We start from the raw sequence: 16,118 nt of genomic DNA, 5'->3' as shown, positions 1-16,118 counted from the left end.
TACGCCACGTTCCGTATTTTGGGAAGTCTCCTTTCATGGATCCTTTGTACGCTTCTAACGTAACACCCTTATAGTCTCCAGCCATCTGGTTCCAGATCTCATTTACAAAGACCTAGACGGTGTTACAGCGCCACCCGATGACAAAGCACCACAGTTCAAAAGGCACATCTAAGCCAAGACTTGATCTTATATTTGGCATTACTCTCGAGTTTCTCTTATTCTGTTCCCTTAAAATCTGATCAGGAATGTGGCATAGGGAGAAGGACTGACTTAGAGAATCTCACTGAAGGGCTCCACATTTTTATTTTATTACTAATTTTGAAGCCAACAAAATCAGATGGGATGTTTTTAAAGGTTATAGGAGCAGTAGGGAAAGGTGGCCTGTGATTGCTTTTGTTTGTTCCCAAGTAACTTTAAAAAAAAGCTGATTTAAATAAAAGAAATAAGGGACCATTTGCAAGCAATTAATGAATAGCATAGTCTGATGGCTTTTATCATGTTACAAGAAAGAAAGAATCTGGCAATTTCTCAATTTCAAAGCTACTGTAAGATCAAGAAAAAATTTCATTTATATAGTCCAACTACGTACTAAAAACAATTACACAACAGGTCAGAATGGTTCATTATGGAAATAGGACATATTGGGGAGGGATATTTAGGGCCCAGTCCAACGCCCACTGAGTCTTTCCATCTTCACTGAACCATCCTGTAATATGAGGGGAGGGGGTTAAAAACTCTGTGTAAACATTTACTCATTAAACCAGAATAGCATCAATAGATCTGTTCCCATCTCCTGGATGTATTACACATTAAAAAAAAATTAGCTAAGCAGAGATTTCTCTGATAAATGGGAACAGTTTCTCCATTTGGTGAATGTTATTTTTATGATTTTTTTGACTTTTTTTTAAATTCCAGCCTTTTGATGGGAGCACGCCACAACCTACAAACAAGGAATTTACAGCGAGGCACTTTTCCTTCCATACCAGTTCCTTTGCTGTTGTTTGGTTCCATAGATGCCAACAGGTGAAAGCAATTAGCAGGGATAATTGGAAGGTAGAAGATGGCCACATTTTTAGCCCCTCTGAAATGCAATGAAACAGACGGATTTTCCAGTGTGACTGCAAGAAACCATTATGTCTTTCTTAAAACTGAGACTGTCCTTACCAAGCAGGAACAGTTTGTGGCATCTGCAGCTTCCTTATCCTAACGGTTTTCTTCCTCTCTGCCGCAGGCAGGTGGGTGAAGATCAGTTTCTCACATCCTCTACTTCCTCTCTTCCTGCAACTGAAACTTGCCACGTTATGTTCTAGTCGTGTGTCACCAATGCCCCCTATTGGCTAGATTCACATGTAAGCATTCATACAGCTGCAGCCAAAGGAATATTATTCCCCACATTTGTGGCAAGGAGGGGGACAGTTTTGAAGAATGACGTGAGGGGTTATCCTCACACAAGACCACAAAATTCTGAGAGGCTACAGCAAGTGATATAGTTATGACTATACATTTCATCCCAGAAGCAGGCCTTATGTTTTGGCATGTGGCTATTGGACTCAATGACCCATTGGATGCATTAATTTATCTATTTAATTCATAAATACTGTCAGGATCTGGATCCTTTGTTTAGGGCAGCTGAAATGATGGATGCTTCTGTCCTTCTAAACAACTAAGTTCAGAAGCGCTCTTTACACAATTCTTTGGACAAAAGTTAGGAATGCAGATATCTTGAAGAAGAAAGAACTAATTTAAGAAAAAACTGGGGAACACAGGAATGGACTGCAGTAAGAGCTGGTGTGAATCCAGATCAAATATATTGACTTCCATGGATTTTCTCAAGTCACAAATGTAACATATTAGAATTAGCCCATTATTATGAATGGCTAAATTCTATAGAGCAGAATTAAGAGATAAGTGACAGTAACCTGTTTTACCCAGCACTCAACTCGAGGATGGAAATAGCCATCTACTATAGATGCAGAAGGGAATACCAGGAACATGAAATATTTTCTATTTCAAACTGAGACAGTTGTGTTTTCGGAGAGACAAGGTGGGGGAGGTAGCGTCTTTTATTGGACCGTCTGTGGGCGAGACAAGCTTTCAAGTTTTATTTTTAGACACCTAGGACCACTCTGCTCAGCATCTAATCCTATGCTACTCCACACTGTACAGAAGAATTGCCTCGGACAGAAGACAAATTAGAACTCACTGTCCTTTTTCTTAGTGCACCATTTGATTAATTTCTCAGACGGAAGATGATGGGTATGTGTAGCTGGATGATGTGCTCCAACCACAGCAGTGGCTGCATTACAGTGGTGAAAGGATAGTGATATATATAAATATAGGTTGCAGAGGAATTGAGGCACCTCCAGGTATACGTGGACTAGAGCAGTCTTTCCCAAACTTGAGACACTGCTTGTGTAGGGAAAGCCCCTGGCGGGCCAGGCCAGTTTGTTTACCTGCCACGTCCACAGGTTTGGCCGATCGCGGCTCTCACTGGCCATGGTTCATAGCTCCAGGCCAATGGGAGCACCACGGGCCAAGGGTCATACTAGCCACCACTTTCAGCAGCTCCCATTGGCCTGGAGCAGTGAACCATGGCCAGTGGAAGCCGCGATCGGCCAAACCTGCGGACGTGGCAGGTAAATAAACCGGCCTTGCCCGCCAGGGGCTTTCCCTATACAAGTAGCGCCCTAAGTTTGGGAAACACTGGATTAGAGGACAAGGTATTAACTGGACTTGGAAAGTATATGGTTTATTAGAAGTTTTCATATGGATGTGTTCAGGCTGACATTGACTAAACATGAATGAAGCACAAAGCTGAAATGCTGTTTTCTCTCCCAAACCCAGTCTAAATAAGACATTTCTTCCTTACCTTTACAAAGCGACACACCGTTGTCATTCAAAGATGCAGATGAAACACCAGTTTGCGCATCTTACGTTCATTTGTGGTTATTCCCCTTCAGGGTTTAAATGTGCATCAGCAATATGAGCTGGCACATCTGTATTTTAAAACCAGATTGTTGTTCTTCATGCTCTACTGTAACTAAACTCGAGATGCTCTACCTAATGTACAGAAGAAAGCAATAAATTTGAGATGCCAGCCATAAACATTACTTTTCACAGAATATCAGGGTTGGAAGGGACCTCAGGAGGTCATCTAGTCCAACCCCCTGCTCAAAGCAGGACCAATCCCCAGATTTTTGCCCCAAATCCCTAAATGGCCCCCTCAAGAATTGAACTCACAACCCTGGGTTTAGCAGGCCAATGAACTTTTGGCAGAGTAATTCATCAAACTAAAGTAGCTGCTAAACATTAATTCCTCTACTTCCACAGAAGCTAATGCACCTGAACAGCCTATGTCAAATAAACCACCAGACTGAAGCCAAGCACCTGCCATTTCTAAATTGGTTCATTGAACATCTTTTCTTCCAAAGTCATCATTGAAAATAGTATGCCAGATGTTTTGTCATTATATTTAAGTGGGGATGTTCTCGTCAGCACTTGTTTCCTCAGTAGCAAAAGGTCAGCCGTCTTTGCCTCAGTAACAGTTTTCCTGTCCATCCAACATCTCTAGCTTTGATTTCTCCCAACGTTCCCTTTCCCAAAAAAAGTCCCATAGAAAAAACATGCATTTTAAACATGAGTAGTTTAGTTTTTATTATGGATGGATAACTTTACAATGCAGTCATTTCTACTCCTCAAAAACATGCTTCAAGTTTGCAGCTGAGGCATCAAGAATAGGCGGTGATGTAACTTCCTTGAACTGAAGATTGGCGAAAAATTTAACGACACACAAGTCCAAAAACTAATTCTGAAAAAATTAAGGCGGCTACAGTTGAGATGTCTCATGATCCAAGAAAGGTGCAAATCTTTTCCACCAACTGTGCACCGCAATCTTACAGAACTAAGGAAACGCAGCATAGAAGTGAAGGGTCAAGACACCATTTGTTCCAGTATGACGCACAAAGGGACAACGTTCAGTTTTATTATGTCGTTAAGATAACATACTGCCTCAGGGCATGATATCAACATATTTGCATGGCAAAGAATGATTAATTCCATCTACTGACTTTGGTAACAAAATCAAAGTTCGGATACTGCATACCATAGTAAACACTATTTAAATTTACTAAAACCTACACAGGAAGGGATAAATATTCTGCTACCAAAGGCAAGGAGCAAGGACATGTAGCAAAATGTTGGGAGGGTGTAGCAAGTCTGCTAGCTTTTCACGGATGGCCCCCAAATCACTGCCAAGTCTTTTCATCCTTCTTCAGGGCGTTAAAGAAAAATCACTAACTGAAAATGAGTTCCACTTTTAAACAAAAAAATCAACAATTAATCTTTCAAAAAAATGCAGCATATTCAGGATTCTATAATAGTATAAATTTTGCATTCCCAATTGAGGCACTTTTTAATAAAAAGGACTCCACCTTCAGATACCCAGGGCTAACTGCAAGACCAACTTACTGCCATGCAATAAAAGTGGTGGATTTTTGAACAATGTCCTCCTGAAGTTATTAATCCTTTCCCCTCCAGTATATACATTCACACAGGGCATGAATGTACCACAGCCAAGGTCTCCTTGCCGCCTTCTTCATTCCTGTGGCCTAAAGAGCATTCATCAGAGAAAGATACACAATGCTGGGTAGCAGTCTGCTTAAACATCTGCCTGTAGGGAATGACAATGGTAGCAAAAGACGACATAATGAGAAGCCTGAAACGCATTTCAGTGTTATGATATAAGAGGCAGCTCATCATTTGCTACAGATCTGAATGCTTTGCAAACCAGTCTTTAAAACCCATAATTGCAGAAGAGACAAGACATTTCTCTTTCCCAGGACTGACAAAACTGAACAGTCTTTAGAAACAAAAGATACAACCAGGGCTTCTCTTTACAAGAACAGATTAAGCACAAACAAGAGGCAAATTAAAGAGCAATTATAAATAAAATTTGAACAAAAACAAAACCAATTTTTGAACAGTTTATAAATACCTTTTAAAATCAAACCCAGCACACGCTCCCCTCACACCCCCGAATAAGGTCTGTTTTAAGATGTCTTTAGTCTGGAGCTACTCTGTTAGTTCTGCTAATCCATACCTATTTCAGAGAATTGGTCACAGCACATATTTTCTGATTATCTAAACTACATGGCTCATGGGTTTAACACCTTTTTTTTTTTTTTTTTTTGCAATCCAGTAATTTCAAAATACCAAACAGAAGCAGAAAAATCAATCCTCAAAAACCTGCCAAAAGAAAACACAACAAAACAGCCCAAATAAAACACATTCTTAAATACATGAGGTAACATTTATTGGGCTCTTCAGAACATTTAACACAATACGCGGTTAGGTGCAGAGCTTTCCATTCTGCCAACTTCTTTTACAGTCTTTGTTAGATCATAACAGGGAATAATATTTCATTTGCTGGGTGACTAAAAGTCATCGCCAATTATGAAAGACACAGTAAGATTGCCTTTAAGATAAGTCAAAGCATTTGAATAAAGTCATAAGGATTTTCTCTTAATTACAATTTGTAATAAGGTATGAGCTGTAAAAGTAGCATTTCTGACTGTAAACTACACTAATAGTTTTAGTGCATATCCATGCTATCATAACCTTGGCACCGCCCACTGGAATGCAATCCTCATTCAGTGGTCATATGCATGGAACCATGCCTAAGAATTTAATTTAATAGAAGCAGAGGGCTTCCATAAGTCAAGCAAAATAAGAAATCTTAGAATAAGCTCTTTTTGTAATGGAGTTTGAAAACAGGGTCAAGTAATTTAAATAGAACTGATTACAAATAAATGGCTTAAGTTTACTGTAATTAGAGCACTTCAGAGGAATCCACTAGTCTTCTGAAAAGCTGGCTCAGCATTCAGTCTCCTTTTTCTTTCCTCATTAGGCCCTGAACGGGCAATGCCATTTCACTCACCGAAAAACCCAGAATCCAAGGATATTTCATCTGAAATATAGACTACAATTCTTCATTGTTCTTTGCAGATATTTTAAACAGAACAGTGGCAAACATGTTTTCTTTTTGAGCACAAGTTGTTTCACTTTGAAATCACACTAATTTCCAAAATGGAAAATTGTAATTAAGCAAACAAAATCAAAAAGTTTTAAAAAAAATTTGCTTATGAGCACCGCCACTAAACCCATTTTAAATGCTTTTTGCGTGTAAATGGTTTTCAAAGGCTGGCAACTGCAGTTCTTGTAGCCAAACTAAAACTTCTTAAATGTTACTGTACCAATTTAGACAAAACATTTAACCAACACACATTGTGTTACTTTCCAACTCATCTAATCATTGTTATTGACTACATATGCAATGACATTCATTCTCTATTATAAAGTGAACTAGCTGCTTTCTGTAACACCAACATTCACATTAACCAGGTCTTTCAGAAGTAAAGTCAGTGAGGAAACTTGCATTTTACTCATTCCAAACTTGTACAATTGACTCTTCGCAAATGAAATTCTCAGCTGAAAATGTATGCTGAACATAGGATATGCATCTTCAAGTGTCATACTTTAAAAATTGTTCAATCTGGTAAAAAGCTTCATTTACTTAAAAGATTTTTAATTTCAGAAAACAAGGGGTAAGTGCTATAAAAATCAAAGCATTCAAAATGCCAGTTTCACATCAGTAATGCTTTGACTTGCTAGTGAATCACTTAAAACTGTAGTGAGGACAAAGGAACTGTGAGCAGAACACCTTTTTCTTCCCTAACAAATCAGACCTGCTTCATTTTCCAAACTAAACCCATGAGCCAACCAATATATTACCTGCATCATGGTAGCACAAATATTTATCCCAGTGTCAAAGTCTGATGCCCAGAGTCCCACTCATTCTGCAACTACCACTAATTTGGTCTTGGACTTCTGTTATGTTCCTCATTATTCTTGCGCTATGCTTCTCAGTACATACTTGACTGTGTAGGCAAAGGCTGCAAAACCAACTATAACAAACAAGTTCGCCAATGCTCCTCCTAAGAGTCCATGGTTACGATTGGCCTGCTGAAGACCTGGGTGATTTGCAGCTGCCAGTGGTACGTGCCCATTAAGGAGCGGTATCCCATTCTGACCATGGTGTGCTTCCCCATCTGGGACAACATCTGGTAACGGGAGGGGTGGAGGTCTGTTATTGAGCTCTTCTTGTGCTTTCTGTTTTTGTTTGATCTCCTGGAGGAAAAAAAATGAAAGGAATCATTGGAAGTGAAGTCGATTAAGCTGTCTGGCAAGTCACCTTGTGTCTTATCAAAAAGTCTATCCATGAAAAGAAAGAGACTGATGCAGAAGATATCCCTTCTTCACGTATATCCAGGTGCAGCTCCACAGAGATAGCTTCCTGCTCATTTTTTATCCATAATGAAGTTATAAAAGTTAAGAGATGGAAGGTCATATAGTCTATAGGTCCCATCTAGTCCTGGATTGTTGTTCCATATACTATACTTTCCAACGCTCTGTATCACTCTATATGTCCTAAAAAATGGGGATTGCACAATTTCTCAAGGTAACTATTTCACAGAGTAATGAACTTCACTATTAGCAACCTTTTCATAATATTCACCCTAAATGCTTCTCTCTTAATACAACCCCATTATTTATTTATATCCATTTGAAAAGACCTAAAACAATTCTTCACATTCTTTGGAGGTTTACACCTTCAAATATTTGCAGACAGTAACTACAACACCTTCTCGTGGTCGTCATTTAGCCAAACTATGTTTAGTTTTTAAATGTTCACTTGTACATTTTCTATACCTGGTTTAAAATTTGAATTTTTTCTGAGAATTGGGACACATTTTATTCAGAAAATGTCTTTTAAGACTGCCTCTATATTTGCCACTATGAAGACCCTTGAGTGGGAAAATGTAATTCAAGTACTTTAAGAGTTACACGAATAACCCAACAATTCCCAAAGAACTGAAATGGAAGAAAAAGGAATCCACAGAGCATTGTCTCATGTTTAGGCCCCAAGTAAATCTCTTACAAGTTAAATGTATAAATACTCAGGTTCCGACAACAATATCATTACCACTATAGGGTATCAAACTGCATATCTTAACCATTTTGGGGCTATTGGGAAGAGAGCACTGTGAAGGACAGAGGATCTCATGTTCTCTGGTAACTCTGCTAGCTTATTATAGGGAAAGCAGATTCCAATGCTCCAGTCCAAGACTAATTATGAAGGGAGGAGGAAGTGAAAATGAGACCCCAGAGCTCAGAAGGCCCCAAGGAAAAAAAAAAAAAAAAGGCTACAAACTACACTATGGAATGTATACAGATGTGTAATGGAAAATGTAGGTAATCAAACTCTGAAGTCTAGATCAATGTGATGCACTGTGTTTCAAAAGCCCTGATGGGAGGTCTGGACCTACTGACTGATTACTCGGCCCAGAAATTCCCTTTGTGCCTGTGAATACTGCTAACAGCATTAGCCAGGCTCGCTTTGTTCTTCCCCAGGCTTGCATCCAAATTATGGCTGTCTCCCCGTATGAGTCCAATGGGAGGAAGTGCTTTCTGTAGATTCTCTCCCTTCCCTAACACATCTATATTGGACCATTGGAATCTGTCCCTAAATGTACAACTTTTGATCCCCCAAGCAACAGATCTTGGTATTTAAATACAGATTTTTCTACTTAGAGAATCATGTTTCTAATTTTTATACACTGAAAAATCAGGCTGCTTTTAGACAGGTTTCAAATTGGACACCCAAAACTGAGGAACCTAAAAGTGACTAGTCTCTTGAAAATCTTGGCCAATTAATTTGCATAATCTGCATATTTAAAGTGATAAAACATGAAAGCCAGAAATAATCAAATGAACTTTCTTACCTCCACCACTTCAGTGAACAGCTCACAGAAGACTTTATCTTTTAAATTAAATGCTAAGCTTTGTGCAGCAAGCTGTCTTTTCTATTAAGGAAAGGAAAAAGGAACATCAGCTTGAAAATTAAATTTTAAAATATACATTAAGCATTAAAGCATCTGGAGGATATTTCACATAAGAATGCTAAAAAGGTGCTAACCTACTACTTTATAATATTTGTAGCAACTTCACATTTGTGAATACAGACTCACTAGTAATAACTTTCTATAAACCCCACTCTTCAGAAGTTCTTAGCTGCATTTTATTTGAATGCTTTTCCATTCTGTGTCTGCCCAATGATAATTGGAGGGCAAGAGAGGGGGAGCAGTGGGGAGAAAGTGTCCAATAAAGTCGCTACATTTTATGGAGAACCTTCACTTCAAAACAGTCAAAAGGTCTTGTCCAGAAGGGCGAGAAGAAAAGGTTACAAAATCCCTCCCTTGGATTTGAAAGACCGACTTATTTAGCCCAATGTTGAATTCCAACTAACCTATTAATAAAACAAATATTTCAACGTAAAATTTAGCTTTGTAGTCAGAAGCTGTGGCACTCAAGTTGCATTTCCCACCTGTGATCCAAACCCTTGACTCTGTGCTGCTTTAAACACCCTCATTTTCTCATTTGCCCTACGACTAAATTCAGAGGAGGGGTCAGGTTTAGAACCCATGACTGCTGGATTCCAGTCTTGTGCCTAATCACTGTGATGTGCTCAACATACCCTGACCTCAACAACAATTTAAATTAAATAAAAGATATATTATTAGAAGCTTACTGTGAATTCTGAGGTTTCTATGCTGCCCAATGTGGGGCCCTTTTCCACCATAAAACTAAGGAGGCCTGTCAAGATTGTTGAGACTGACCAAGCTGGATTCCATGTATCAGGGTGGAAATCAGTGATTGAAAGACACAACCTTCAAAAAGCAAAACAAGCAGTGCACTTTATTCCTTGCCATTAGTAAAAAGGGAAAATAATACTACATGTGATACAAGTTTCAAAACAGATGTTAATTAAGTATTAGAAGAAAATCCTTACCTTGTATTGCATTTAAATCTTCCATTAGGAGTTATCATATAAATACTAGGAGGTTTAAAAGGAAATTCTCTGGGGAAAATTAGTTTCCCATGATAATAGCCACCTGTATTGTATATAAAAAAGGAAAGATTTGTTGTGTACTAAGGAAATGCTTTCCTCAAATACTTACAATGTTGCAGCAAATAAGATTTAAAGGTACGTTTACTATATCAAACATTTAAAAATGAATCAACTTAGGCCCTTCACTAATACAAATGATGGTCAGCACCTTTGGGAAAGACATATTTTGGAGGTAATATTATTCTGACATCTGCATAAGGCAAGCAATGTTTTCCAATTGTCAAGTCCTTATTTCATCTACACAGGGTTCTCCCTAAATGTATTTAAATACACATCTGCACAAATGGCAGGGTCTTGCCCGCTATCATCATGCTGGACATTTTAAGTCCACCGAAAAATCCAATTTCAGAAGCAGATCCTTTGGGTGAGGCTGGAATATACAGTGAATTATTATATTTAGGCAAATTAATTAGATATGATACTCAGCCTCTCCAGGGATGACCTTTATCAAAAAGGGTGCATGACTCAATTCTAATAAGAGCAGAGTATATGATAAGCCATAAATAAGTTTTATTAGCACTTACAGTTTGTTTTTTAAAGTAAAATCTGACAAAACTGGCTATTTTTAACACTGTTCGTCTTGGGTACCAACCAACTGGGCTCCCTCTGTTTTCCAGACGATCTGTGGCAATCGCTAAAAATCAGACTTGTTTAAACAAAGAACACTAAGGGTGCCACATAAAAGAAAGATCAGAGAGAACTGTGCTAAGACTTTGAGGAACAATAACGGATTTGCTAGAATTACTTGGTGCTACAGGGCATCAGAGGACAATGCTAATACTATCTCATTTCAAGAGGCTATTACACAAGTCAAAGGCAAGTATTACAGTTTTATGATTGAAGTAAATCGTTGTGCTCATACATTGAAAACCACTTCTGTTACATAAGACAGACCCATTCATACAATTATGAACTACTACTCATCAAATACAGATAGCAATATACAGCATGTGCATGCTTTTGCAACAAGCTAATGTTTACCTTCATATGGAGTCATTTCAGGTCCTCGTACAACATAGTGCCTAAAGGAACAAAGGAATTTTGTATTAGAGGTGGGAAACCCAACACCTTGTGTATCAAATTTTCAAAGGGGAAACCCATTTATAATTTGTGTTATCTCAGCTCAACAGCTTCATATCCATCTCCTTTTACTACCCCTCACACCAAAAAAGATTCCAATACAAAAATGAAGATGTATATGAAGCTCAGACTTGATTACCCAGATGGTCTGGGTCTCTATGATCGTAAGAACAATTCATTTGGATTCTTACCATTCAAGGATATTAGATGGGAGGGGTTCAGCACAGATATAAGGCACTGGATCTTTTTTAATTCGAAGGTAGTCCTGCTTAAGTCTCTGCGTTGCTGTTGTTGGTGCTCTCTTATTACTGTTGTTGCTCATCTAGTTTTTAAAAAAATTATAAATAGACATGACCTCAATATAATCTTACCGATAACATGGTTGATGAAAGCAACCCCCCTCAAATAAACGGTGGTCACAACTGGTTCTTGCTGACCCACCAACAAGACAGACTGCAGGCAGCAAACTCAATTTCTGTCAACTAGTGCTAGACTTTCTGATCCCCAGGACTCAATGCAGTTAGTTCTGTTTAAACAGATTAATGGATACAAAGGCTGGTTTGAACAATGCATCAGAAATTCCAGAGCACTATGTCACAACAAATACACCTGGACATCAAGTCTGACCCTGATTTCATTTGATTGTTTCCAGTACTGAGAAATAATTTGCTTTGTATGTTTATTTTTTCAAAGAGGAGGAAAAACACTCCTCTTAATGTTTTTGAATTTTGAGCCAAGGACTACTTTGCACAAACTAATTTTATTTTTTATGTATATTCTGGTAGCACCAAAAGTGTTAGACATCACACAAATATAGAATACAAAAAGTACCTCATTTAAAAACAAGACAGATATAGATAAAAAAAGTAACTTGCCAAAAGTACAATACATTTTCTTCCCAGTTTCCCCTTTGCAGAACACCTCCCTCTCCAAACCCTCCTCATTTCCAGCTGCCAGTCAACCTGCTTCACAGTCCATCATGTCCTCCTTGCATCTTCCAAGTAGGAAAACACTCACCCACTTCAAAGCACCTTCCTTTCTGAATAGCTAGTTCTCCAGTGATTTCCCACTTTTCAGACCTAAAAGCTTTTTAAAAGAAGTTCCACTCAAACCTGTACATATGGTGGATTCTTAAATGTCAGCGCCACACTGTATGTACACATGGCAAATTTAGAACATCCTGTTAGCCAGCCAGTTTCCAGAGATAATGCATTCATGGCTCAGAGGTTTCTCTAAACATTAAAATGAACCAGAGAAGACTGTTACCCGAGAGTAGCAGTTACTGTTAAGACAAACAAAAATACAAGACATGAATGGTTCTGCATTATGCAAGGCACCTTGAAAAATCAATCTGGTTTTGTGCCAGAGCACCAACTGAACAGATTGTGATGGCTGACACTCTTGACATGCTAAGCAGAAGATCCACACAGCAGGGCCACTAGAAAGACGACTAAGGGACACTGCACACATGAATTTTAAGACATTTTTTATGCACTCAAGCTCTTGCCTACCTTTTTGTACCTTGATTTTTAAAATAATGTCCCCCCAATGGAGAGAAAAGACAGTCATTTACTTGTAATTGGTTATCCTAGTAAGTTTCATAAAAACTAACTAGCGTGACAATATATTAATTAACATAGACCTATTTTCTCTCCACAATGTTATCTAAAAATTGGAAATGGAAAAACAAAACCTACATTTTTACTGAACACAGTTTGCGTAAAGTTGAACCTCCAGCCATCTGGAGCAGGGTTTTTAGCAGCTAAATTCCTCAAGAGTTGAATTCATTTCTTGATTCAATATGTGTTTAAAGCAAAATTATTTTTTATCTGTGTTATATGACTCTAAAAACTTTGAGAAACCCATTATGAAGCATACTGACTTTTGGGTGAAAGATGCTAAAATAAGAATCATGTTGTCTGCTTTAAGACCCATTAAAATCAACAGAAAAAGCATTTTCAAATCAAGTTATATGCCCTCCTATGTACACATAGCTCCTACTGAAATCAAAGCTGTCGGTAACAAAGGGAAGTCTCCTGTCTCTCCTGGGAAGAAGGGAAGCAACACCCCTTCTCAACTAACATCTCTAGAATATACACCAATTAAAAGCCTATCATTCAACTTTTTTCATACAATAAATCACAAAATCAAGAAAGTCACTTGGCCTTATTCTTAGAAGTTTGACAACTTTTATAAAGGTATGAGACAATGCTCATTTAATTCTGTAGGAGACACGGAAGTAAAAAAAATCCCCCAGACAACATTCAGATTTTATTAGGACCATATTATTACATGGTGTCCCTTGAAATCTGACTAGTGTACAAATGGATGTATTCTCCGAAAAGACCGGTTTTATGTGCCTTAGGATAAAGAAAAAAGAAATACAGAGAAAATAACTGTGGGGCATGGTGGGTTTTGTTTGTTTGTCTCTTTTTTGAGAGAGAGAGTAAAGTTATACTACAGGTTGGACATGAAACCCCAATTTTGGGAACATCTCATTAAAATAATGAGCAGAGAAACTTACAGCTTACTGATGCTAAGGATGAACAAATCAGTACTCAAGGATATATCACTCTTAGGCTGCATTCCAAGGGTGGTTAACAAAGCTTGTGAAAATTTCTGTTCTACCTAAAGAACTGTTATTGCTGGTAAGGATGCAGGCTACAGAGCTGGCTTTTACTAAGCTCTCTTTATCTGTGAATGCCAATTACAGTACAGCCCAGGGAGAAATACCAGTCAAATTAGTAAACTTCTGTTCTGGGGTTAAACCTTGTGCATGAAATGAGCAGTTAGATCCCAGCTTTAAACAGAGAATTTTTCCTCCAGGTCTGAAGACAGCTAATATGGATATTAATTATGAATTTTATTAATATACAACAAGTGGTAACACCCTATTTTTGACAAGCGTTAAGGGGAGGCAAATGAAGTTTTGGATGGAAGAAATTAAAGATAAAGAAATTAACATCTCATACTTTAATTCAAAATCTTATTCAACATATTTGCTAAAAAACTGACTTTCAACACTTTTTGTTTTGTCTTTATTCTTGCAACTTCCCCCCAGAAACCAAATGAGATTTCTGTTCCTGCAAACTGCACTACATGGGCAGACCTCTGTGCCTCCAGGAAGCCCCAGTGTAAGTCAATGGGGGTTCACTCACACAGAGGAACTTGCATGAAGCTGGCTAAGCGAGGAATTGTAATTGTTATAATTGTACTGCGTCTAGCAGTCAGAAGTCTTTGAGAATGGTGTGCCTTACTGCTTATAGGTTGCATGACAAATACAAAAATTATATTGTAACAAGAAATATATTTGTATACAGTATTGTTGTCCTCCCTCACAAATAGAGACACTTGTAATTACCTTAAGTTAAAAGGAAAACACCTACAAAACTGAAAAGAAACATCTGGGACGTTTTAAAACACATTCAATGGCAACAGCTTTTGTTTGGAATCAGATTTTCCTTTGTAGCGTTTCTAGATAGCTTACATAGACATTTATGTGCCTAAGCACCAAAAGAGAGACCCAATCCTGAAAACCCTTACTCACTTGGATATGGGTCTGCTGGGTCTTACCTGATGAATGCAGATAACCAAGGAGAGGGTGACTAATGCTAGTCAATGAGTCTTTAAAAGACCTTTGCTAACAAATACAGCTGTTTTTCTTATTACTATTTCTAACCTGACAGTTTTTCCTTGAAAAACGGCTTCTACCCCATCCCCGTAAGAAATTCACTATAACAAACCGCTCCCCCACAAAGATTAAACAGCCAGGCGGAAATGACACCACAAGACCGGGGAAAGTAAATGAACATATCCCGGAGGAGCATCCGTGCTACGGCTGGCTTAACCCCTCTCATCTTCTTCTACCCAGAGCCCGGGGATGGGATGGGGGTGGGCTCACCACCAGCCAGCGGAAATAACCGACTGCTCCCCTACAGCCCACTCCCAGGGACCCAGCAGAGCCGGGGAGCAGGGGCTCAGCCCCGCACCCCCCGGGAGAACGGGCCTCCCCTAGCCCGGAGTGGGCTCTGCCGGGGAAGGGCGCAGCTCGCCAGTGTCGGTACCTCCCCACCCCCGCCGCGAGGGGCTCCGTTCCCTCCGTCCGGCCCCACACTCCGGCAGCTCCCCGATCCCTCTCCTGCGAGCCGCCCTAGGCCCCTGCGGCCCGGCCGGGAGCCCGCCTACCTCTCGCTGCTCAGGCGGGAGCCTCGGCCGCTCGGTCCCTCGGGGAAGCTCCGTCCGGCCGCAGACGCCGGGGAGGGGGGGAAGGAACTTCAGGCGGGACACAGCAAGCGCCGGGATGCGGGTCCGTCCGCTGCCCCCCTCCGCCGCCGCTACTATCCAAGATGGCCGCCAGAGGGAGGCGGAGCCGGGCCAGAGCCGGCTTCCCCTTCCGGGAGGCGGGACAAAGCGCGCCTCCGGTCCTGCCAGTGGAGGGAAAGGCAAGAGAGCCTTCCAACTTCCGTCCCCATCGACTTCCGCTTCCGGCTTATAGCTACTTCCGCTTCCGCTCCCCTTGTGTTTGAGCTCGAGCGCTGTTTGAGGCGGGGTTGGGCTGGGCTGTGGTCGGGCGGGGGGCGTGTAGGCTCGGCTCCGTGGCGCGGGGAGCTCGGCCTGGCTCGGGCAGCCTATCCTGGCCCGACAGCTTCGGGCTTCCTCCTCCTCACGAGGCAGGGATCTGCCGCAGGGCAGCGTTCCCCGTTCCCAGCCCGAGCCAGGCCCCCGCAGCAGGGGTGGGCTGACCAGTACCCAGTGGCGGGGGGATCGCTTGTTAGTTTATCTGCGGGTTTCTGAGCCTGTAGGGCCCCCCTCTGTCATCTGCCAGCACAAAAACTAAGATCTTAGCAGTTTTTAAAGAAAACGTCCTAGTCTCACTTAACGTGACTCCAGGGGCTGGGGCTTTAAAGAAAGCTCCATAGGTGGCAAGACTTGAAAGAAAATCAGAATCCTGGCAGTGTTGCCATATTTGCATGATCCTGTTGCATGATGATGTCATTGTCATGTGCGGCAT

At 40.2% G+C, this 16,118-nt stretch overlaps 2 protein-coding genes across 3 annotated transcripts in view; both read right to left on the bottom strand.

Moving 5' to 3' along the window:
• Positions 1-3,528, bottom strand: part of C1QTNF12 (C1q and TNF related 12) — a 49,036-nt gene extending 45,508 nt beyond the window's left edge. For both annotated transcript variants that reach the window (XM_050931489.1, XM_050931490.1), the window contains exons 1-2: positions 2,870-3,528; positions 1,165-1,284 (exon numbers count right to left, since the gene is read on the bottom strand). The gene's annotated coding sequence lies outside the window, so the exon portion shown is untranslated. The remainder of the gene's footprint in view (positions 1-1,164; positions 1,285-2,869) is intronic.
• A 433-nt stretch (positions 3,529-3,961) lies between these two features.
• On the bottom strand, positions 3,962-15,485 carry UBE2J2 (ubiquitin conjugating enzyme E2 J2). The gene is made up of 7 exons (XM_050931498.1): positions 15,293-15,485; positions 11,299-11,429; positions 11,009-11,049; positions 9,908-10,010; positions 9,647-9,785; positions 8,841-8,921; positions 3,962-7,185 (listed from the first exon to the last, which is right to left on the bottom strand). The coding sequence occupies exons 2-7, from the start codon at positions 11,427-11,429 to the stop codon at positions 6,901-6,903; spliced, it is 780 nt and encodes a 259-aa protein (XP_050787455.1). The 5' UTR covers positions 15,293-15,485; the 3' UTR covers positions 3,962-6,900.
• Between the last annotated feature and the right edge of the window lie 633 nt (positions 15,486-16,118).

The sequence above is a fragment of the Gopherus flavomarginatus genome, chromosome 21 (assembly GCF_025201925.1).
Source record: "Gopherus flavomarginatus isolate rGopFla2 chromosome 21, rGopFla2.mat.asm, whole genome shotgun sequence".
In the NCBI taxonomy this organism is placed as follows: Eukaryota; Metazoa; Chordata; order Testudines; family Testudinidae; genus Gopherus; species Gopherus flavomarginatus.
This window is presented reverse-complemented; position numbering and strand designations above follow the sequence as displayed.

What these genes read in the sequence shown, in the direction of transcription:
- UBE2J2 (XM_050931498.1), bottom strand. Translation starts at nt 11,429, where the DNA reads ATGAGCAACAACAGTAATAAGAGAGCACCAACAACAGCAACGCAGAGA. An exon ending in CCATCTAATATCCTTGAATG is followed by an intron (nt 11,050 to 11,298) that starts GTAAGAATCCAA and finishes TTGTTCCTTTAG; the next exon opens with GCACTATGTTGTACGAGGAC. An exon ending in AGATTTAAATGCAATACAAG is followed by an intron (nt 9,786 to 9,907) that starts GTAAGGATTTTC and finishes TGCTTTTTGAAG; the next exon opens with GTTGTGTCTTTCAATCACTG.